This window comes from Pelodiscus sinensis, chromosome 21 (genome assembly GCF_049634645.1).
Source record: "Pelodiscus sinensis isolate JC-2024 chromosome 21, ASM4963464v1, whole genome shotgun sequence".
NCBI classification, from domain to species: domain Eukaryota; kingdom Metazoa; phylum Chordata; order Testudines; family Trionychidae; genus Pelodiscus; species Pelodiscus sinensis.
This window is the reverse complement of record NC_134731.1, coordinates 22164199-22188567: the sequence shown is the minus strand read 5'-3', so window position 1 is coordinate 22188567 and position 24369 is coordinate 22164199. Positions and strand designations below refer to the sequence as shown.

At 43.1% G+C, this 24369-nt stretch overlaps 1 protein-coding gene across 9 annotated transcripts in view; it reads left to right on the top strand.

Moving 5' to 3' along the window:
• Positions 1-24369, top strand: part of AUTS2 (activator of transcription and developmental regulator AUTS2) — a 1132674-nt gene that overhangs the window by 521618 nt on the left and 586687 nt on the right. For 8 of the 9 annotated variants that reach the window (XM_075904276.1, XM_075904280.1, XM_075904277.1 and 5 more), the window contains 2 exons: positions 8089-8190; positions 19323-19358. In XM_075904276.1, coding sequence (XP_075760391.1) covers positions 8089-8190; positions 19323-19358 — 138 coding nt within the window. The remainder of the gene's footprint in view (positions 1-8088; positions 8191-19322; positions 19359-24369) is intronic. The other variant, XM_075904278.1, reaches the window with a different exon arrangement.

Genomic DNA, 24369 nt, shown 5'->3' with positions numbered 1-24369 from the left:
AATGTCCGAGTGACAAAAGCTCATGTGATCTGACCCTTTTGCTGTGTTCTCCCAAAGAAGAGTGCAAGTAATAGTCTTGGATGTGAATTTCACTACAATTATGACCTCAATGAAAACAAGCTGCTGTAGTGCACTTGGCATTTAACTATGTCTTTTGAGACCTAGTGGAAAAATAAGGCAAGAGTGGAATGCACTTGTAATGGAAATTTACTCTCAGAGCCACAGAACTCTATGAGTTGCATTGGCTGCATGCTGGCATCTGGGGTGGAATTCCAGATGTTCGTTTTTAACCCACACAGTACCCAAAGTGACTGCCTCTTTCTCCAGCCTGAACTTAGCAAATGCACTGAAGCCCTGCAGGCCTCAATGAAAAGGGAACTGTCCGCTGGCTATTCTCTGAATTTCCCTGACTTTGGAACACCCTTCCAGTCCTGTCATCAGTCAGAGACAGATTTGTTTACATTAAGGATTTAGAGCAAGGCTGGTCTGGTTTTAGTTTATTTTCTACACATTTCTAGAAGGGGCATTTAGATGATGTCGGAGGTAGCCTGTGGATTCAGTAATATTTATTTTTTGTATTACAGTAGCCCACAGAAACCCAGACTTGTATGTAGGGACAGATTATATTGTTGTCGGCCATTATATTATTCAGCCTTTAACAAATAATAGTAATCAGGATAAGGTATTGCTAATACATTGTATACATTTCCATTTTATTCAACAGACTGTGTTCACAGAGCAGGATCACAGAGCTTTTGGATTCTCTTGCTCATACGAAAACTGTGTAACGTTCTATGATTCTGGGAAATAAAGACTGACAGGCAGAAGTGAGAGCTTAATAATCTCAGTCCTTGCAAGAAGGAAGGTGATTGTCTCCCTGCCGGAGCAGGGTGTCCTCTTCCTCTAGGGTTCTGGCAACGGCTTCATTTACTGCGTGGGGAGAAGGGTTGTTATTCCTGGTTTAAAAGTACAAGGTAGTGAAAGAATCCTTTAATTCCATATGGAGCAGAAACTCAAGCGCCTTAGAACTATACCACAGCCTAGATTTAGAGCTGCCACATGGTGTGGAGTTTAAATAAGTAAATGCAAATAGCTCTGAAGAGCATTATGAAGGAGCTTTTGATACATTCTCCAAGCGGGTGAAAAGGCTTGCGCTTAATTCTTACTACATTTATTGGTTTTGCTTTTCATTACATGCTAACCAGGTGTCGGCATAGGCCCGGAGTTTTAAACCTGTTTCGATGGCAGTGTGTTCTATCCCACATTGCCTACTGATTTGGGAGCCTAAATCTCTTTTTCGAAAGGAATGTTGGCACTTAGGAGCAGAAGTTTCATCCAGCCCATTGAATTTAGAGTCACAAGTGTCTAAATCCCTTTGGGAAATGGGATTTAGGCTCCTATCATGGTTAAACACTGTGATGTCAATGCCTTTAAAAATCTTGGCCTAAGGGAGCTAGCCGAATAGATTGGAAACCTGATAGGATGTTGCTATTTGCTCTTTGGCGCTCTCATTCTTTCTGTGCCCTCCCCCCTCATGATTATCTTCATTGTCCTGCCCAGAGGCAAAGAAACCAACATAAATCCAGGTTTCTATGAATTTTTTTGAATAATATTTCATGGTTTGTACTCTTGTGTACATGAATCATATCTGAGATGCCTGGGTAATATAGTGTCTACAGACTGATGGCTCTATAAATACTGTAAAGGCTGTGTAAGTTAGCCTAGCTTTTCCCTTCAACCTACATCTTCTGCATAGAACTCCAGTAAGAGCTTAATTCTTTGTGGGTAATGTTAGCTATTTAGGTTGCTCTTTGACGCTCATGGATTTAAGTGGTCCATTATCTCATACATGGGCACGCAGCTTGCGTTGATATTTATGATGGTTGTGTGCAAAAATTCCTTCATACTGAGAATCTCCTTTGTGTTTCTATGTCATCCAACGTTATTGGCAATCCATTCCTCTTCACGTTCTCCAGTGCTCATTACAGTGAGAGAGGTTGTACATTTCTCTTCTTGTATTCATTTTGGAAAACTATAGGCTTATTCAGAAATCTAGCAATTTTTGGTCAGTTCCTTTGTGATTTGATCATGCATTCAAACTTCAACTAATCTCTCTGTTTTTCTCTCATCTATTGATACAGAAACTGATACTGTCGGACCGCCCTTGCTGAGAGCTAAACGCAATGTGTCTATAACTCCCTGTGTGCCCCTCAGCAGTTTGAGCTCTGCACATTACACTAAGCTCTGCAGTAGCTCGTTCTTTCTTATCACTTTTGTAATTCTGCTGACAAGCAGCTCAGTGCCTTTGATCAAACCTAAGATAATATCTTTACAATTTGCTGATGAGACTTTGTGTGAGGGGGAGGGAAGGGGAGGACCAACAAGAAAAATCAGGTGGGGTGTGTGTATAATTTTTTTTATTATAATCATAACGATTCCCCAAGGCTGTTCTGTGAGGGTGCACACACCTGCATGCACTTGATTTTTATTACCGTAAATAATTACTTGCATTGCAGGATCCCCTAGAAGCCTCAACCCTGATTAGACCCTCTGTTCTGGGTATTGTACAGACACATAGGCTATGTCTAGACTGCAGGCTTTTTCGGAAAAAGTTTCCAACAGAACTCTGTAGTGTAGACATATAGTAAGAGACAGTTCTTTCTCCAAAAATCTTACAGCCTAAGTAGTACACCGGGCAAATAGGGTGGGAGAAAAGATGTGATGGTATTCTCCTTTGTCAGAGAGAGAAGGGCACAGACAATTTAAGGTAACACAAGAAGCCTTTATGACATAGATATTGAACTTGTATCTCCTGAGTCACAATCCAATGCCTTAACCACAAGACCTCTCTCTTTCTCCTTTTCTTGTTTTTCTTTTTTCATTCAGTGCTACTTTTAATAGAAAAATTCAGGTGCCTGGGAAAAGTTTTTATATTTGGCCTTCCGTGCCCACCTCTTAGTTCTTGATGGCACTAAGCATCTCCCAATGGAGTTTTAAAATGACAAATGTCTTTTTTAGCTCATGATCTCCTTGTTACTCAACTGGTGCAAATAGAACTAGCGTGTTCACTTTCTGGACTCTGTACACTAGCACAGTTCTGTGGTACTTGGACTTCTCACAGGATGATCAAATTCCGAAACAATCCCAAGTTGTGCTTGCTGGTGTATTTTGGATCATGAAAGCATTTCTTAGTTTGTTGGGTTTTTTTTTAATAAGCCCCCATGGCCATATTCTGAAGTATGGCCATGGAACTCTCAGTGTATCCCTGGAGCAAGGAGTGGAAATTGCTAGTTGCAAACTCTTGCTCAAGCATTCTCCAGCTCAGCAGAAGGCTAGGTTCCCAGTGTAGTTTAGTCTGGACGCTGCTGTAAACTGTGTGGTGTCAGCTGTCATAGGCCTGCAGTGGGCATTCTCGTATGGGGGCCCTTTTCCCTGGCTCTGTCCCATGCACTGGGTCCCAGGAGAGGAATAGTATATGAACGCTCGCCGCGGCTATGCCCCCCCAGACTAGTGACTAGGCTGCTTCACGCCAACAGAGCAGGGCTCCAAGCTTATTCACCCCACTGGCAGATTCATGGGTTGTGATGGCCCTGCTTGCGCTCTGCTTCTTCCTGTCCCTGCTCCTCCCCTTCCCCAAGGCTCCCATCATCCTCCATTGCTTGGTTGAGTCTCTTCACTCCATCTTCCCCCTGCATCGCTTGCCCTGGCCCTGCATGCAGTGGAAGCTTGAAGGTTGAGGGAGTGTGGAAGAAAGGAGGATGCATTGATTGGGGGGCAGTGGGGACCTCGTGAGGGTGGAGGAGAAAAGGGACACAGTGAGCAGAGGGCAGAGTGGATATAGGGTTGCCAGATGGTTTCAACAAAAATACTGGACACACTTGACATTACCTCACAATCGACATGACATCTTATTTTGAAAATACCGGACATTTCTATTTTCTCATTTCTACTTTCTCAATTTGTTTCCCGAACAGAAAGCTCAAATACTGGACAAAACCGGTCACCTGGCAACCCTAGTTGAGGAAGGACGCTGAGTGGTGGGCACCTCACAAGAGAGAGGGGAGGAAGAATACAGTGAGGGGACACGGTTGGGAAGAGGCAGGGCCTGAGGTAGAACTGGGGCAGGATCTAGGACAAAAACAAACAACGGAGTCGTTGGGCGTAGAAGTGGGATAAGGAGCTAACCTCCCTCAGGAGAAACTTCACCCACTGCCCATGTCAGAATGGCTGGGACTCTAGCTTTTTATTAGGATTGCTATTGAAGTTTCTCTTAAACTTTGACCAGCTGAATCTGTGTGAAGTCTGTCAGGAGAGATTGCTTGTCCATTTAAACTGGCCTCACATGCATGTGCATGTATGTGTAAGTTTAGATGCCTTTAAAGAGGGCACTGGGCCAATTTTCATCTCTTTTTTTTCGAAAGTATAGTATAGTTCACTACTTTCTTATTTCTTTTTGGAATAAAAAGGAAACCCACAGCAGCCTGGCATGAGAAACTCACTGCTTGGAGAAACAAAAGAAAATTGAGAGAAATGAGAAATCTTAACTTGGACTTGCTTCTGAGTTTGCTCTACAGTCCACACAATTCATCTGAGTTCTGGGCTCAGATATCTCATTCATATCCTCTTTCTGTAAATTGTGTCTGGAAAAATAACACCTGCTGGGCTTCTCTTCTCTTCCTGGAAGTATCTGGAACTCACTACATAATGGAAGAGCTATAAAAATGAGCAGTGCTGCTAACTAATTCTTGAAAGCTGTGCACCAAATAAATCAAGTTTCTGTCAAGCCCTGGGGTGATGGGAGTTTGTAAGGTCTTCAGCAAGAGCAATGAAAACAGCGATCAAAAATTTCCTGGCTGGGTATTAAAGATGGTTAACCAGCATAATTAGATCAGAATCCCAAAGACTGAAGGACCTATTGACCATACAATCTGGCATAGAAAAAGGAAGGCTTCCTGCTACAATGAAAAAATGTTGCTTCTTTTATTTCTCTACTATATTCACACCGTAGTTTTTTAAATTATTTTTGATAGCTTGTGCATTTTCTTCTCTGTGAAGAGAACTAAGTGTAGGCACTGAAAGAAGAAAGTTACTGTTGCAGTTAGAAGTCTGATGATTAAATAGTGGGACAGGAAAACATTAAATAAAATACCAAAAACTCTAGTGTAAAAAGATGTGAAAAACTCCTGCCATAAAAATTATCAAGACTCCATTACAATAAGAGATTTTCCACCACTGAGCAGTTGTTCATACAATACCGAGTCAGTGAAAGTAGATCAGTTTTCCTGAGGGTGGTTGAATTTTAAACCTAGAGCCATAACTGTACAGTACATCTTGGTCATAGATAAGAACTGTGAATTATATATGAAGGATTAGACTTCTTGAATTAGTTATGACTCCAAAAACAGATCCATTAGATCTGTCGGATAAGGCATTATGTTTGCAATAAAGGTCTGTTTACCTGAGATTTTCATGGCTTAGCCATAGTACTTTAGGATAATACATTATGAACATTTTTTTCCAGCTTTTTCTTTTTCTTGTGTTTTAAATTTTCAGGTGCTCTGAGGGACCAAAGGCCTTTTTTTAATTTTGTTTTAGCCAACACAGAGGTTGAGCATGTGGTGAGGCAGGAATTGTGGATACTAGAGTGCTCTGACAGAGCTTCTGGAGCATACCGCGCTTATCTTGTGAGCACCCATTCTTGCTTCAGCTGGGTGTCTTCCCACAAAGAATTCTAGCTGCTCCCATATTGAGAACATTTCTGGCCTTCAGAGCCAAGCTACCTTGACTTTAAAGGACATGAAATAAGTCTTTCTTTGTGGGTAGCGTTAGGGAAAGTTTTCTAACTCTCCTTGTCTCTTCAATCCCATGAACCTCAATTTGCACGCACACAATCACAAATCTGCACTGGCAGGCTACTGCTCTTCCCAACCCATTCTGTCTACATTCCATGGTACAGATCCAGTGCCAGATGGTTCTGCTGGTGTAATGTTCAGCTAGGTAGCCCCTTAGCCCTGTGAAAAAACCCAGTTTTCTTGGCATACAGCTAACGAGCAGGTGATATTGAAGATGAGTTGCTGTCCTAGCAGGAAATACAAGTAGCAAAGCGCCTACTTTTCTTGGAGTTTGTCCTTGACCAAATTGTCATGGGGGGCGGGGGGAGGGGTGACAGTCTACAACTAGGGTACAAGTTCCACAGTGCTTCATGCATTCATCTGGTAAAGGAGAAGAGAGCAAGTGTGGGTGAGTGTGAGAGTGCGTGTGTGTATTTGTGTTGAGAAAATTTTCCAGCCTGCTTTGGAGAACAAGTGGGCCAGAAATAAAAAAATCAGAGAAAAGTGAATAAAGTAAAAGAATAAGAAACTGGATTGGTCAACAAGATGTAAGTTCTGTGAATGGAGACATTTTGGTTTCTGCTGAATCTGTTAGGGACTCAAGACACTGTGGTTCTCAGGTACTCTATGGCTATGTCTAGACTACAAGCCTCTTTTGAAAGAGAGTGTCTAGACTACAAGCAGATTTTTTTAAAAAGCGAGGCGCTTTTTCGTAAGAGAGTCTAGACGCTCTATTTAAAAAAACACAGTTTGCATTCAATAGCACCTTTTTTCGAAAGAGCACTTTTGAAAAAAGGCATTATTCCTCATAAAATGAGGTTGACCGCAATCGAAAAAACTGCTGATTCGATTTACTTTAGAAAGAATGTGGCTGCAGTCTAGATGCAAGTGAAGTTTTTTCGAAAAAGACTACTTTAAAAAAAAAACTGTAGTCTAGACACACCTTATGAGCAAGACAGAACAATAGTGCTTTCTATATGCTCCAGAAAGCAACATGGAACAATGGAGAATTTAGTAATCTTCTTGGACTGCTTTATACATATTTGTGCTCAGCTAATAATTCCCAATAAAAAATGTATCCAAGCACTTTTAAAAACCTTATCTTTAGATTTTGTTTTGCTGTTCACCTTGAATTCAGTCATTAGTAGAAAGAATTAGATGAGTTGTTTTACTAATTATTTATAGTTGATTATGCATATCTTTTTGGCAAATATTTGGCAGTAGTTCTTTGCAGTATTGCTAAGTTGTGATCTGGTCTGATAAATCACATAGTATTTTTGCACTTACTGGTGCAAAATACTCAATGTGTTAATTTGAAATTCAGTTTCCATATATACATACACAGCTTTAAAATTTGTATTCTGCAAATATTCATGACAGTAGAACCCAGTCACAGAAACATTCACAGAAAAGAATGCAAAAGGGCATCCTCAGGGCAGAAGCAAATTATTTCAGAAAATTGAGCAAATGGTAGTTTAATGTAGATAAATAGTTACATGCTTTGTCAGTATTCACTCAGTTCTACTAATTATATCATGTTTAGACAGCAGTCTATCTGCATTAATACTCTGAGTGATTAATTTGTACAATCTACAGCATCAGAAGGCAGTACGTGTTGTCAGCTACAAAGAAAGAGTAGGGATTTTTTAACTTCCAAGACTGTTATAACAAATCATCATTTATAAATTAGTATGGAGCACAAGAAAAATATGGAAGCTAACAAATAGATTTTGTTGGTTTAAGAATATATAGAACAGCCAAGAAGCTTTTGTGGAACTAAGTAGGGAATTTAGGCTCCATCCCGCCAAGACATCCCCATAGTGAAGATCTTGCCCTCTATAAAGTATCTTTAGTTGCTCTTAGATCATCAGTTGTTCTTACTAAATTAGGCATCAATGATGCAAGTGATTAGTTGGGATTGGTGGCGGGTAACTTTATGAAAACAAGCAGCCAGTGCTGTGGGTAATTTATGTGGCTAATGTTTGCAGGCTCAAGGCCTTAAATTGTAAGTTCTTGGCGACAGGGACCTGGTCTGATGTATTTCAGCAAATGATCAGATTTGTGGACATCAATGTGCAATTGAGATGCCACTTGGGTTTCATCTGTGATTGTAAGACACCTGTACAAGTTAAGGCAGGATCTTGCCATCATGGCCCCATGGGTGCCACAGCCATGAGGCTAAGGAATGATATCACTGAGGACGAGTTATCTGAGCCTAGCTAAACTTCTGCTTTTTGTATGTTCTCTGTCTCTGCAGCTCAAGCCAGGCCAGAACAGTTGCCGAGACAGTGACAGTGAAAGTGCCAGTGGAGAATCGAAAGGATTCCATCGGAGCAGCTCTCGGGAAAGACTCAGTGACGTAAGTAAAAGCACGGAGACAAATACTGCCCTGACTTGCGTCATTTTCTTGAGGCGTGTAAGTCAGGTCAGAATTTTGTCAGCGGGGGTAAAATGTGCTGCTAAACTCCTCTTGGCACCCCACTGGTGGGGAGTTGCTCTCCTGTCCCTTTGTGGGATGGACGCCTTCTAAATGTGATAAGTCTCCATTTGTATGTAGATGGTCACTTGCTTGTGGCCAGTTGAAAGAAAAGAGTTGATTACATTTGTTATGTTGCAATAAACTAGACAGTTGAAGCCTCTATAATATTAAGAGGTTGGTATCATAGACTGTAGTGACCAGTGCCACAGATGTGAGCTTCCAAATAACTATGGTATCAGGATTAACGGGATGAGAACTACCCTGATAAATATCAATAGATTTGGAGTGTTCTCGGAGTACATGAGGAAGCATGATCACAAGTAATATACTCACAAGTTATCAAAAGTCCTTTTGTTAACAATTTCATAATCAAATGAACAACGCCACAATTACTAACACCTACTCAGAGATTAAGATAAACCATAAATTGTCCAGCATCAAAGATTTCATATCCGCATCCCCTGGGGAAACATCAAGGGGAGCAGGATAATTATCAGGTGGATGTCTCCATCTTGGTGGATGTCTCCTGATATGCTTTCCTGGCTAGACAACGGCTTTTATCCTGATTTTCTTTTACACTCATGCATATGCATAAGAGTGACATTTGGTCTTTCCTTATTTGCACTTCCACATCCCGTGAATTTTAGGGTGACCCATTTCTCATAGGCTATTGCCTTCATTCCCCTTGTTCTCATTAACATCTGCATCCGTGAGTTACCATAGCAACTTGAGGTTATTGCAGAGTGGCCTGAAATGTTACTGTCGGGCATCTTGTGGCATTAACTGGTACATTGCTGCCGAATTTTCCAGTTTATTGCTGCATAGTTGCCAGCGCTTCAGCACTCAAACCCATCTCTTATTGTAATCTCACAGTTTCCTAGTACAGGGCTTTCTCTCCATTATTAATCATGCAACCTGCTTGAGGCCTCCATGGCTTTCTGTTTTACATCTTAACGACCTAAAGCCTAAAGGCCTTGCATTGTAATCTTATCTTACTTACGTACCAATACACACTCATTGATACATACTTAAGAACTGTGATCTAATCTGTTATCTGTACATCGATTACAAAATTATGTGATGATGTGTATAATTAGTGACATAGTGAATAGTAGTTTGATATGTAGCAGTTTGATCTCTCCCATATGAAGAGAAATTAAAAAGACTTGGACTTTTCAGCTTACAAAAGAGGAGACTAAGGGGGGACAGGATCGAGATCTATAAAATCATGACTGGTATGGAAAAAGTGAATAAGGAAAAGTTATTTACTTATTCCCACAATATAAGAACTAGGGGTCACCAAATGAAATTCATAGGCAGGAGGTTTAAAACAAACAAAAGGAAGTTTTTCTTGACTCAGTGCACAATCAACCTGTGGAACTCCTTGCCAGAGGATGTGGTGAAGGCTAGGACTTTTAACAGGGTTCAGAAAAGAGCTAGATAGATTCATGGAGATTAGGTCCATCAATGGCTATTAGCCAGGATGAGTAGGAATGGTGTCCCTAGCCTCTGATTCTCTGGAGGTGGGTGACAGGGGAGGGATCATATGAGGATTACCTGTTGTGATCCCTCCTTCTGGGGCATCTGGTATTGGCCACTGTCAGCAGACAGGATACTGAGCTGGATGGACCGTTGGTCTGACCCAGAATGACCGTTCTTATGTTTTTATAAGCACTGTAGGCTCTTCCCCAGGATGGGAAGGTAGGGAGTGCATTTTCTGTAGCAAAGTTAGTACTTGCGAAAGGTGTTGGGGACCTGGGTCGACTCAAGTAATTTTTATTCACTGAAATGGTATAATATGGCCAGCAGCCATACACGTTTTGCCTGAACTGCTCTGCCAAACTTCCTCTTGAAGGAGCCAACGCTAATGATGATAGGATATCTCCATGCAAAAAACCAAACCTTTCCCCTTCTCTCAGTTGCAGAGTATTAACAATTCACTGATTAAACCGTACATCAGTTATTCAACCTCAAATGGGAGTAGACACATCCTGGGAACAAAACGGATCCTCTTTTGCTGTCTAATGATCATCTAACTGACGCAATTCAGTGTAGTTTCACCAGACCCACTCCACCCGAGGGGCTGGTGCTACATATCTAGTGCATAATAAAAGATACTGAAGACTTCAAAATCAGTGTTCATGGTGGGGGAGGGAGGGGCGCTCGCACAGACAAGATGAAGTTGAACAGAAATTAAACTGAGTCCAGCAGAACTTTTTAAACCGTTTTTTCTTAGCCAAGTCGCAGAGCTAGTTCTCCCTGCATTGTGCAGGACCACAACAGCAGCCTCCTAATCTGCTGGTGTAAGTGTATGAAGCCTTCAGATCTCTGTCTTTCTCTCCTTCCCTTCATTATTTGCCTCTCCCCTCCCCACTCAACCTTCATGAATTGCCTCTCGTTAATTTAAAGTCTGACCCTCTGGCTATCATCAGTAAGATGACACCATCAAAGGAGCAAGTAACTTCACGTTTTCCATTTACTTAGCTCTTTGGCCACACCCGTGGTACGTCACTGTTGTCGTCATGGTTGTGTTGTGTGCCTGCATTGCAGCACGAGGCTGAGCAGAACATTTCACACTTGCATTGCATCTTTGATCCAAGAACTTTTAGGCTCTTTGCAAATACAATTGAATTTAGCTTCAAAACTCCTTTGCATGGTAGTAAAGAGCGGGACGTCCAGCCAGGCAGATCCTGGAAAGGATGAGGGGAATACTTTTAGCTCCTGTTAGGCATCCAAGAGATCACTTGAGGATTAAATTACCAGATAGTCAGAATCTCAGTAATAATCTTGTTAATATATTTGATATCTTTTCCCCAAGTTTATCGCAAATCTTGTGCTTTGATAGCATGCCTTTTCAAGAGACCCCTAGATCGCTGTCCAGTGCTGCCAGTCCACACTAGGGATGTAAGCGATTAGTTGACTATCCAACTAGTCGCTTCTCCCCCCACCCCTCCCCTGCTGCCTCTATCAGAGGCAGCAAGTGGGGGGAGCAGGAGCTGGTGCTGGGGGGAGTGGGCTTAAAAGCTGGTTACCCCTCCAGCACCGTCTCTGTGGGGGGCAGGGAAGGCAGAGGGGTAGCAGGGATTGGCCATGAGCCAGGAATCAGCTGATTCCTGACTCGTGCCCAGTCCCCCTCTCGCTGTGCTTGTGCTTTTTAAATGTATTAAGAGCTCGCTGGCTCTTCATACATTTTAAAAGCAGAAAGTGGGGAGGTTGCGGGGGAAGGGACAACCCAGCATGAGTCCCAGCTCATATTGGGTCCCCAGAACTGCACACCAGCCTTTTAAATGTATTAAGAGCCCTGCTGTGGCTCCCCCACTTATCGACTAGTCGATGGAAATTCCATTGACTAGTTGATTAAAATAAATGTAACGTCCCTAGTCCATGCATAAGAGGGATACGTTGTTATCTGGGCCTGTGGTGGCCTCCAGCCTTTTTCAGATTATTTCAGTTATGAAAAGTAAATATCATTGTACGTTTCCTTCTCAGGCTACAGCTGAGATCTTGTTTTTTAAAAGATGGATTCGCAGATAACGTCTCTGATCATTTCACTTCCAACTCTGTGTGATCCCACCCTGAATTCCATTCTGACAAGCAAACACAGTTTGAGAGTTTAATAGATATTTAAAAATAATACATTTAAACAGGTGCCAGCTGTCTGAGTACATCTTATTTGCCAACACTGATTATCCTGAAAAGAACAATAGATGAGACTAAGAACTCTCCCTCTCCTCTCTCTTTCTCTCTGCAGAATTCTCTCTGACAGAGGCACTTTTCACCTGGGAAAAAAACACACAACGGGATTGTGTAATCAGTGGAAAATATGGGTAAAATTGAAAATACCTCATTTGAGTTCAGCCCAAAAGTCACAGAGTAAACCTTGGGCTCTCAACATGATGAATTTCTATTGTGGCCTCCATACAAGCTAGAATAGTAGGCATGGTTCCTGCATGCAGATGTACAATGAAGGGAATGCATATATTTTTGATAGATAATCTGTTTTCAAATCCCCACTTGTAAGTAAGCTATTAAAACAGAAATGGTAACTTCATGAGCTTTAATGAAAAGCCTACATGATCGCCCAGTGACAGATGCAAAAAGAAGGAGATAGTATCATTAAGAATCAGTTGCAAACTCACTTGTCAGGGGCATCATTCCCTCTCCTGACAGGTATCTTTCAACTATGCCTTCTATAAATGTGCCTACAATCTTTGGTGAATCCAAGTGTTTCTAGAAGGGATCGTTCTTTTGCAGCCTGATGAGATCCAAGCAGGTAATTTGCAGCGCTTGTGAGAGCAGGGGTCATATCCAAAAAGGAAACAATACCATGAAAAGACCTTGTTAATCAGGAGACTTCTCTCATAATGAGTTTTCAAATAGCATCAGAAAATAGGAAGTGGAATTTCCCTGTGTTCTTGTCAAATGCAATGCAGTGAAACTGATTTCTGTCACCTCATTTTTCTCTCTCTCTCTCCCCACACCCCTTTTCCCTCTAAATCTAGAAAAGAATTTAATTAACGGAGAACTTGACCTCTGGTAAATTAAGGATAATGATTACCTGACAGCTCCATTGCAACCGTTTGTCAGTGAGCTGATAAATCTCATTGTTTGAGTTTGTAAACCTGTCTTCTACCTGGCTTCCCTTCCCCCCAAACAAACACACTCTCTCTCCCTCCCTTTTCCTGTGTTTCTTCTTCTGTAGGCTTTTTTTTGGAATGACAGCTTGCTTTCTGCTTTCTAGCCTCAAGGCCCTACAGCCAACAAATTTGAGATCATCTTCTGCGTAGCTGGGAATATATAGGGTGCTGTAGTCATTTTAATCTCATCAAAATCTTGCCAGTAGTGGAATTCATTTTGTTGAGGTTTTGCTTGAAGAAAACATGGTGGTGCCTTCTCTTTTCCTCAGCCTGGAACTCACTCAACTTTTAGTCTCGTTTTGGAAATTCTTGAGATTATCTTTCTTGCCTTAGTTGTCAGAAGAGCGAAGGGAATCCTTGGGAAAAAAATATGAACACAGCAGGCCTGGATGGCAAACAGTCCAGGGTGTTTAGGAGATTAGGCCATGAGTCTTCTATACCACTGATTATTATTTTTGACAGAGTAGAAGTGTCAACATGCTGCCAAACTCCCCACCTAAGCTTGATCATGAGCAGTCTGTCTTTGGTGCAACAAAGCATTGATGCAAATTTAAGACTGGGAATGTTAAGCACAGAGTTAGTCCCACTGAAGCCCCTTCTTGTTTTCTTCATGGTTCACCCATTGCCATGAATGTGGGTAGCGACAAAGAGCTGAGGAGTTCTGGCATCTCTGAAATACGTGATTGTTCTCTCTTTCATGCAGAAATTAAATGATTGTTGTAGACCATGGGCAGCGATGGTAAAATCTGCCATTTTTCTTCTCCGTGATCTCAGCTAGGAGATGATTGTTATAATGACTCACCAATGGCATTAAAACCATGCTGTTTAGAACTCCAGTTGTATAACCAAATGAGAGACGTCTGAGCTGGGGGGCGGGATGTAACCACTCTGTTCCTCCATCTCCCTGACCTCAACCGTCTGCGCACACAGCTCCTGCTTTCCTTCTGTGGCTCTCATCTCAGTGCCCCGGCAAAGCACACCACCTCTCGTGGATTGTTCAGTTTCTCTTGCTTTCTGGCTGTCCAAGTGCATTGGGTACCCAGAGTCCCAAAGGAGATTATGCTGGTGACTGAGTGAAATGAGACCAGCCATTCAGGTCCCCTACAGGGGGCACATCTAGACTACATTTTTCTTTCGAAATAAGATATGCAAATTTGGTGCAAATTTGCATATCTTCTTCCAATTGCTTTTTCGAAAGAGGGTTTTTTGAAAAAGCAAGCCGTCTAGATGCGGTTCTTTCGAAAAAAAACCCTTTTTCGAAAGAACACTGTAAACCTCATTTTCTGAGGAAGAAGGGTTATTTCGAAAAAGGGGTTGTTTTTTTTTCAAAAGAACCGTGTCTAGACTGCTTGCTTTTTCAAAAAAACCTCTTTCGAAAAAGCGATCGGAAGAAGATACGCAAATTTGCACCAAATTTTATTTCTTCTTTCGAAAGAAAAACGTAATCTAGATGTGCCCAGGGAGTTAAGCCGAGCTCTCATTAATAAGTGAAGCTACCAGGCCCCAACAAAGCCAGGATCTTTATCACCTTCTCACTTCCCCAGTATCCATTTCAGCATCAGCTGTTCGGGCATTTGTGCTGCTCTGCCTTCAGCTTCTTCTAAAATAATGTTTAGTCCAAAAAAATCCAGAATGAGGCTTACCCTGGAGGTCTCAACTGATGCTCTCCTCGCATGTCCTCTCCTTCAGAATAGTTTGGTTTTTTGGAAGTATTCACATTGGAATAATACCAGGAAGCTCTGTGCGTGCACGCGCATGCACGCCCACGCACGGGTACAAGAAGCTGATGGGCTGCACATTGTGTCTCTTTTTATTTTTTTTGTCTGAGGCTGGGAGCTTAAATGCTTTGTTGCATTATGTTAATTTGGCAGTGCAATCAAATTCATGTCGTAATTAAAGCTGTCAGTTGGAAGGCAAGCCAATCGCCAAGAAAACACAGCATAACAAATGAAGTGAAATGATTCTGCGTGTAGCTATACAATGCTTCGCCAGGCATGAAATTAAATAAGTAATTTGATGTTGACATCAGAAATTGAAATGATACCCACTGTTCCTTCATTCAGTCAGACCTGCATAAACAATAGCCAGAACAAATATGTACAGCACAGCCCTTCTCCCCACCCCGCTCCCCAAGTAATACACAATATATATGCAAAATGGGTATAACTGTGCCTTCCAAGACCCGAAGGATGCAATTTTCTTTGGTACACAAATAAGCTGATACTTCCAAGAGCATTACTACTTCTTTGCTCCTGGCCCAAAAGTTCTTTTCTTGAAAAAAAAAATACAATAAAAAGGGAGCCATTTATTTTAAACAAGAGCCTCTGCTAAGCCTGGCACTCAGATTTTGCTCTTGGGCTTCTGATGCGGGCGTCTCCTGTTGGTTGTGTGACTCCCTGTTGTATTGTGTATTTTATCGAATACAGACGCTCTCTTCGTAGCAGCAGAGCCCGTCCGATGTGGGCTCATGACGCAGGATGGGGCACGTAGAGATGCTGCCTGTGTTCAGCGGTTTGTACCACACCTGGGGCCAGGGGAGCATGATCCTTTAGCTATTGGGAGATGCCAAAAAGATCAGAAGCTTTCTTCTGGCATCAGGGATGTCCTTAGGGATACGCAGCTGCGTAGGGCCCCAAATTTCAGGGTGGCCTAGGCCACCGTGTGCTGCATATGCCTAGGACAGGAGAACAAGGCATGGGCAGCCCCTGCTTCAACAGCCCCTCTCCTCATGTGGGCAGCAGAAGGGGAAGTCACTGCCTATCTCTAGCCAGCTGTGCAGCCATCCCCTGCTCTACTTCCAGCCCACAGCATACACCACTCCCGCCTGACACATCCTGCCTGCTCTCCCACCAGCCTCCCTGCTCTGCTCCTGCCCCCCACAGTCTTGGGCCTGCCCCCAATTGCTTCTAGCCCCACAACCTTGAGTGGAAGCCCCCATCCCCCCCTGCAAAAAGTGTCTTGCCGCAAGTGTTGAGGTTGCGTAAGGCACCAGGAATGATAAGAACCCTGCCTCATGTGGCCCTTGCTTCAGCCTACATGCATTGTCCGTACGTCATTCACAGCCACGCTAGATTGGGGCAGGCTTTCTTAGCTACACACTTGTCACAATGAACAAAATCCCTGTGAAAATGTACTGTCCATATCTGGCTAACAACGCTCAAAATCAAATCAAAATCAAACTTCCCTAGGATACTGAAAAGCATTTCTCTTCAATTAAAGCCATTTCATGGCTACATTTCAACTTTTTCTCCATAGCCTTTATAGCACTGGTGCTTTTCATGGTAAAGGTCACAACATTTTTAGTATCGGAAATAAATCTATTTGCTTATTCTTTTTTGTGCTTAGTCTGAGCCATGTTTGCTGAACTTTTCACCAACCCCTCTTGCTCCCCCACCCCCTATACATTTGGGCAAGATCCAATCTGGGAAAATTTCAGCCTGGAGGGTGAATGTTTTATGAAGTTGCAAGTGTCAGAGAATTGAATTAGAATGAGAATCATTGACAGCAGCAGAGTAATAATAATGATACACCTACAGTACTGCACAGTAAAGTCATACAAGTTATATAGCATGAAATAAAATGCTAAAAGCCAGAGCATATGCCCTCCTTTAAAAGAAAAAAAAGTAAAATAAAGGCAGATTAGATAATGGAGTCTGGTTGACAACAAACTTCTGATCAAGCAATATCAGCTATAAGTTTTCAACAGTGGGGATGGAGGAGCTGAAGGACAGCAGTAAGGGGAGTCAAGTGCAAATCTTTACAGCCACCTCTTCCCTCTCCCCCTCCCCACCCCTCCGTTCAGTAATTTGTTCACCTCAGATGTCATAGTAGAATCCTTAAGGTGAGTGGTGTCAGAATACAGGTGCCCTTCAGGATACAGGCAAATGGAAAGATCTCTCAGGTAACCAGGTTTCTAACAATTAATGGCACTGAAGAGAACCACTTCAAGCCTCTTTATTTGGTCCTTAATTGGTGAACTCCCAGGGGCATGCTGAATTACTTAACAACAAGCTGTCGCTGTGACTGCAGCCTGTTGATACAATCCGGCTCTGTTCAGTTCACTAGAAATTGGTACCGCATAGGCTTCCTCAGGCCACAATTTCTCTGTCATTGGTGTGCTGCAGTGGTGAAGAGTGGTATTCAGTGTAGCACCGAGTCCTAGTGCTGAGCGGACTGCCTGTTATGGCTTCCAGCAGCAGTTTTTGAAACGGACGGGCATTTCAAGCACTGCCCTCCAGGTCACTCCCAGAAGTGTCTCGGCCATCCCTGCGGCCGCTGGGTGTGGGGAGGTGGTCTTCACACGCCACTCTAACTGCTGACTCTGCAGCTCCCATTGGCTGGGGACTGTGGCTAGTTTGACCTATGGGCGTGGTCCCTACAAACAGCGCATTGAGACTCTCTGGCTCCCCTGCGTAGGAGCCGTTGCCAGAAGAGGGTGGTGGACGAGTTGCTTTTGGAAGCTGCCTGAGGTAAACACTGCCCCCTTCCTGCACTCCATCCCTAGGCCAGAGCCCTCACCCCAAAGCCAACCTCCCTCCCAGCCCAGCCCACACCCCAAACACCCTGCCCCAGCCCAGACTCCACACCACCTCTCACACCCAAATGCCTTCCCAGCGTCCCGTTCCTCACCCCCTCCTTCACGCCAACCTCCTGCCCCAGCTCAGAGCCTTTACTCCGCACCAGAATTCCCTCCTGGAGCTCACGCTCTCTTCCCCAGTGCCCTCCCACAGCATGACCCCTTGCCCCCTCCCACATAGCAACCCACAGCCCAGTGCTGGCACCCAAACTTGCTCCTAGAGCCTGCCCCCGCCACACCCAGATTCCCTCCCAAAGCCTGCATCCCAACCCCCAACCCCAGCCTGAGTGAGTGAGTGAGTGAGTGAGGACAAGGGAGAATGAGTAACAGAGGGCGAGGGAATGGAATGAGTGAGGGCGGGGCTTCCGAGAAGGGGTGGAGAAGGGGCGTGGCCTCAGGGAAGAGGTATGGCAGGGGCAGGGCAATGGCTTTTTGGATGTCCTGAGTACGCCGTTGGCAACCCTACGGGGCAGGTACGTGGACGCCCTGACCGCATCAGAAGAGCTCACTCAGCAGCACAGCTCACTGGGCACCAGCCAGCACAGATGCCACCCCGCTGAAATATCAGGCCGACCACACCCACGCAGACATGGCTTGTATAGGCATGGGGGCCCATTGACTGCGTGGCCCGGAATCGCTGTCGGGGGGCCTGGTTAGGGGCATCTGCCCAGCAAGGAGGAGAGGCTTAGGGCTGTGGTCCTGTGAGAACCATTTCCTGGGGCTCAGCTCTTCAGCAAGCGCGGGGCTGACGCCCCAAGCCTGTCAGGAACTTGCAGGAGCTGACGCCTCAAGCCCTGTCAGACGTCCTGCTCTCAGACTTCTGAAGATTGTCATATGCAGCTGCGAGAGTAAGGGCCACCCCTGTAATCAGTGGTGACCTGGACTGTGACTGGAGTACTCCCCATCTCCCTTTATCTCTCTAATTCCTGTGAATACAGAGATTACCGTTATGCTTATGCGCCACCTTAAACTGGAGCTTGATGACACCTATTTTATTCACATTTTAAACCTGACTCCTTTGTTGTTTGCTGTTACTTGAGAGGTTGAGTTTTAAAATCTCTTTCCTGCTGTGGGATTTATTCTTTGGTTTACTTATTTTTCCTCTAAAATCCCTGGGTTGTCTAACATAGATGGAAGTCTAAATTGGAAATTCGTGTGACCGTCTGTCCGGGAAAAGGGACATGGGCTGTCGCTGCTTCTCTGTGCTCACGTGTTCTTTACATTTCAGTCTTCTAATTATGTTTACAAAATGTCTCATTTTAGAAAAGCAGTGTGTGCACTAACCAGGGCCTTTCGTGATTAAATTGGCAAACAGGTCGTACTCTGAAAAAGTCATCCAAATCCACCGGGCTTTTTATTTTGAAGTCAGTCTATGGTATCTTTTTTCCTCCTTCCACCTGCCCCTTTGTGGCCACAAAGCTGAGTAGCTGGAGTCCAGGGCATTGAATGTCAGCATGTCAGGGAAGCTGGTTGATGAGTGTCTGTTTAGTCTCGTTGCAGGGCGAAATGCCATCATTAATTCATTACCCAGCTGCCTGTCAAATAAATTGGCAATTACGTCCACTGCAGAAGCTTGGAATTCAGTAAATAGCACGTTACCATCTCAGAGTCGTTGAGAGATGTAAAGGGAAAAATTAAGCATCACGGTGTTTGTTTCAGTAGCAGATGACAAGGGGCAGCACATTGGTGCTGTGATGTCGTGATGAAAAGCTTGGAAAGGGCTGATAATGAGCTGTGTGGATTGGAACGTGTTAAAAACCATCACTGACTTTCCACTTTGTCTTTGTGTTTTATTGCAGAGCTCAGCTCCTTCCAGCTTGGGAACAGGCTACTTTGTAAGTGTATCTCAACTTCAACACATGTGCCTCTGAACAGCTTAGCATTGCTCCTGAAAAGAGAGCTCTTTATTATGTTGAAACAAGCATAAATAACCAACCAAGTCTGCCCGATAGGCTTACTGATCAGCTTCCATGCCTATCGTAGGTAATCAGTTATAGCTGGAATTGCAAGACCTGTTGGACAATGGTTTTATACACTGACCTTTTGTCAGTTTAATTAATATAAAAATTACCACTGCACTTAATGGGTACGATTGCAACAAACAGTATGAAACACAATCCTATGCCTTAGTTCCCACAGTTTCTGATATGAGATTCAATTGTCTTTGATTCTTCCTTCCTCCAATTTTATTTATAGATTCACAGATTCTAAAGTCAGATGGCCCCATTGTGATGATCTCTTTCTACTTTGACTCTCTGCATTACGTAAGACACTGAGGGTGTGTCTAGACTACATGGCTCTGCCGACAGAGCCATGTAAACTAGTTTACCCGACATAGTCAATGAAGCGGGCATTTAAATAATCCCGGCTTCATTAAAACAAAAATGGCCGCTGTGCTGTGCCGACAATCAGCTGATCTGGCATAGCGCGGGAGTCTAGACACGGATAGGTTGACAAGAGAAGCCTTTATCGACCGCTCCTGTAAACCTCGTTTCATGAGACATAAAGGAGCGATCGACAAAGGCTTCCCTTGTCGACCGATCCACGTCTAGACTCCCGCGCTGTGCCGGATCAGCTGATTGTCGGCACAGCGCGGTGGCCATTTTTGTTTTAAAGAAGCAAGGATTATTTAAATCCCCGCTTCATTGACTATGTTGGGTAAACTAGTTTACATGGCTCTGTTGGCAGAGCCTTGTAGTCTAGACACATCCTGACTGTCAAGCACTGATTTCTTCACCAAGACCTATAAATTGGGCTTAAAGTAAAGTATGGCTGTGTCTAGACTGGCATGATTTTGTGCAAAATCAAGTGCTTTTGCGCAAAATCTTGCCGCCTGTCTACACTGGCCGTGAGTATTTGTGCAAGAACACTGACTTTGTAATGTATAAAATCAGTGGTTCTTGCGCAAATACTCCGACGCTCTCGCTCAGGGATAAGCCCTCTTGCGCAAGTATTCTTGCGCAAGAGGGCCAGTGTAGACAGCCACATTAATTTCTTGCACAAGAAAGCCCGATGGCTAAAATGGCCATCGGAGCCTTCTTGCGCAAGAGAGTGTCTACACTGGCACGGATGCTTTTGTGCAAAAGCAAATCTTTTGCGCAAAGGCACATGCCAGAATAGACGCTCTCTTGCGCAAATACTTTTAACGGAAAACCTTTTCCGTTAAAAGTATTTGCGCAAAATCATGCCAGTCTAGACGCAGCCTATATGTTTTAGTAAGACGCTGGTGGCACTCCTTTCACCCTTGTAGAATTATATTACTTTTACATCAGTATGAGAATAGAATCGGGCCCAAAATATATTGATCAGTCTTACCTGTTTATTGCAGAAAGTCTAAGTTTGTGGGTGGGTGGGTGGGTGGGTGTGCGTGCATGTTCACTGTGGAGAATTATTCTATCACTGTTAAACCCAGTGGACAGTTTTATTTTCTTCTAGTATTTTTATATTGAACCTGGTTACTCCCCCCTTTCAGTGTAATTTACAGTATATTCCCCAAACAGGGTGTATTTCTGCTTTCTAATACCTGTAGAGGAAACAGATCATTACATATTTCTGAAAACAGGTGGGCAAAATGCAATTAGACATTTCCCCATGGCAGTGTGCTGTGTAGCGTAATCAGAAGCTGCTCCCATCTTTTCATCAAACACTGGGGAAAAGAAAACTGTGCACAGTACATGATGAAGAGACTTTTAAAGGACTTCTGTCCAGATTCCCAGAGTGCAATGTTCTTTCATTAGTACATGGTAAAATTAGTTACTGTAAGGTCTTTGATCCTATGTAGAAAGGTATGGGACTAAACTGGTCTCAGAGCTAAAGGGTAAAGTGCAAGCACAAAAATTGCTTAGTATTCAGAGGTTTGCTACATCCTGCTGGAATTAAGTCGGGCCTCACCCTAAAGTGAATGTTAACAGTTCTTCAAGTGGAAAGGTATGGAGAGCACATTAATAGTTGAAGAAGGATGGTGGCAGTTCCCATTACTATAGCAAAATCCAAAGCACTTTCTGATAAGAATTGTGAACAGGAAAAAGCTGTGTCATTCTTTTAACCTCCCTCTTACCCCCTTATATAGCATGCATATTTTGGGGGAAAAGTCTCTGCAACATCTTAAGAACGATCTAATGGAAGAGCTGTTCATTATGACTGGATGCTTATTTTTTTCTCTCTTATGAAGAGGAAAACAGATATGCTCAGGAAGAGGTTAGATACAGTCTGAGAAAAAAGAGGCTTGTTAATTTTTAAAGCCTTGTCTCCTTGTGGGGGCTGAACATGCCTGGGTGCGAGAGCACACGTTCAGCTCCATATTTAGGAAGCAGAGCTAACAGAAGAAAAGCCATCTGCTATCCTTTTACACCATACTGTATGTGGGTTGGTCCACTACAGTGAAAATCTGGAGGGTGTCAGCATCCAGAAGGTTTAAAGTTTCCAATTCTCCCGAGTTCAGAATGACCTCAAAAAAGGGGGGGGAGGGAGGAGCTGAATTCTTCTAGTGCCAAAACATTGGCATTTCTAATGCTGTTGTTTGAGAGAGGCTTGGGGTGGGGGGCAAAATTGCTTACGTTTCACAAGTGCGTTGTGCTTAGCTATGGGTAGTGTCAGTGCTATTTTTCTTCCTGATCCATCCATTGTTAGTGCTGTAGTGGAGCTATCTTGGTAAAGGAATTTTTACATTTAAAAAAATTGTGGCTGAAATGTGAAGCCCCCCCCCTTTTGTTTTGGAAAGAGTTGTTTTTAGGATTATTTTGCTAATTTTTTTAAGCCCATAACATTATTAACTTACATGGGGCAAATATAACCCAGATGTGTTCTGCAGTACCAGACAATGAGAAAACTGCTCCAAAATGATCCGCTTAGCATGTGTTTCTGATAAATGCAACTATTGTATTATCAAAATGTAAAAGAATATGAACTTGATTTGATATTTTTACAAAGCCTTTAACCAGCAAGAGCCTGGTTGTCTTATTGGTTTAGCTTGAATCCAGACTGTGAGAACTATGGCTCTTAGAGCAAAGTCTCAATTAAAGCAACATGGGCTTTGAGTTCAGTCAATAATATACACCCTTTCCCTTCAGAAACATTGTGGTCTGGTATATGTTGCCCTACAATATTACACAGAGCCCTTAATATACCAGAGGAAACATCTACATCAGGTAAGTGACAACAGGCTGATAGTTTTAGCTTCATCATTCACCTAGTTCTGATGCCTAACTTGGAAAGTCAGACGGAAGCAGATCTGCCACAGAACCAAGTGAGCATTGAGGTATGGATAAAGCAACAAAGATTTGCTGGTAAATTAAGAATTAATGAAATCTGTCTTCCTCTCTAGTATTAGTATTTGAATCATCTGGGCCTGTTGCTTTCTCTACCTTCCCCTTCCTCTTCATGAATGTTTGACAGTAGTACCCCCTCAATCAACAGACATCCTTCTGTTTTCATTGCTGAGGAAAGACACTCTCCCTTTGTGCCAGGCACTCCGTGCACACCCATTTTAGGAACGCAAGCTGAGGTGTTGACTGATGCATCTGTCGTGAATTGACAAGCAGCTCAGATGACATAGCAGGCATGCCCACACTAATGAAGCGTTGCTATCTTTCCTGTCCTTGAGCTCCTTTTTTGAAAGTCTGGGTGATCCAGGACTTGCACCTCCTTGTTACTCACTCTTTGGCTTTGAGGAGCAAGGAGCCTTCATCTCTGTTTAGTTCTGTCACTTTTAAAGTTATGAAAAAGCATCAGGTTTACTTGGAAGTTCACAAATGAGAACACATGCAAATATTTTTAGCTCAGACCTATTGGACTGAATGCTTCAAACAAAGAAAATAGAAGAGGGAAACAAGCAGCTTCACTTTTTGGGAGTTTTGGTGAATGTTTAATTTTAGTATATGTGCTTATTCATCACGAGTACTTACACAGGAACTACTGTTCTCCCTATACTCAGAGTTGCAGACTATTTGGAATCTCTATCCTAATAACGTTGACATGTAAATTGAAGTTTGCCCTGTAGTTGTAGCCGTGGCAGTCCCAGGGTATGTCTACACTACAGAGTTTTTCTGGAAAAACTCTCGTTTTTCTGAAAAAACTTCAATTACGTTCACGCCGCAATCGTGTTCTTTCGAAAGAAAATCAAAAGAAAAGAGGGTTTTTTCTGGCTTTGGTAATCCTGTTTCTACGAAGAAGAAGCCTTTTTCCGAAAGAGCTCTTTCAGAAAAAAGCATGTGTGGACAGGGAAGACAGAGTTCTTTCGAAAGAAGAGGAAAGAAGAAAAAGCACAGGTGCCCTGGTGGCCACTCCACCCATAGTAATCACAGCTTAAATGTGAGATTCAGTATGGACGCTATCTTTCAAAAAAGCAAATTGCTTTTTTGATGCACTTTGGCAGTGTGGACGCTCTCTTCCAGAAGAAGTTTTTTCGGAACATCTCTTCCGGAAAAGCTTCTTCTGAAAGTAGCCTGCAGTCTAGATGTAGCCCCAGGGAATTAGAGAGGCATGGTGGATTAGGAAATATCTTTCAGTGGACCAACTTGTGTTGGTGAGAGAGACAAGCTTTCAAGCTACCCAGAGCTTTTCTTTAGATCAGAAGAGCTTTGTGGCTTAAAAGCTTGTCCCTCTGACAAACAGAAGATGCTCCAATAAACATATATTACCTTATGTCTCATGCAAATTGAATGTTTGGAATGTATATTGGACTTGTCTGCCTTCTCGTTACCAGCAAGAAGAGCATTCTTTTCCATTCTGAATGTTTTCAGCTGCATAATGATAAGTCATCAAGTGAACAGCCGAAATTCTATCTGCATTATTCTCCATGTAGCTCCTCTTTAATATGGTGGCAGAACAGCAAATCCATTTTTCAGG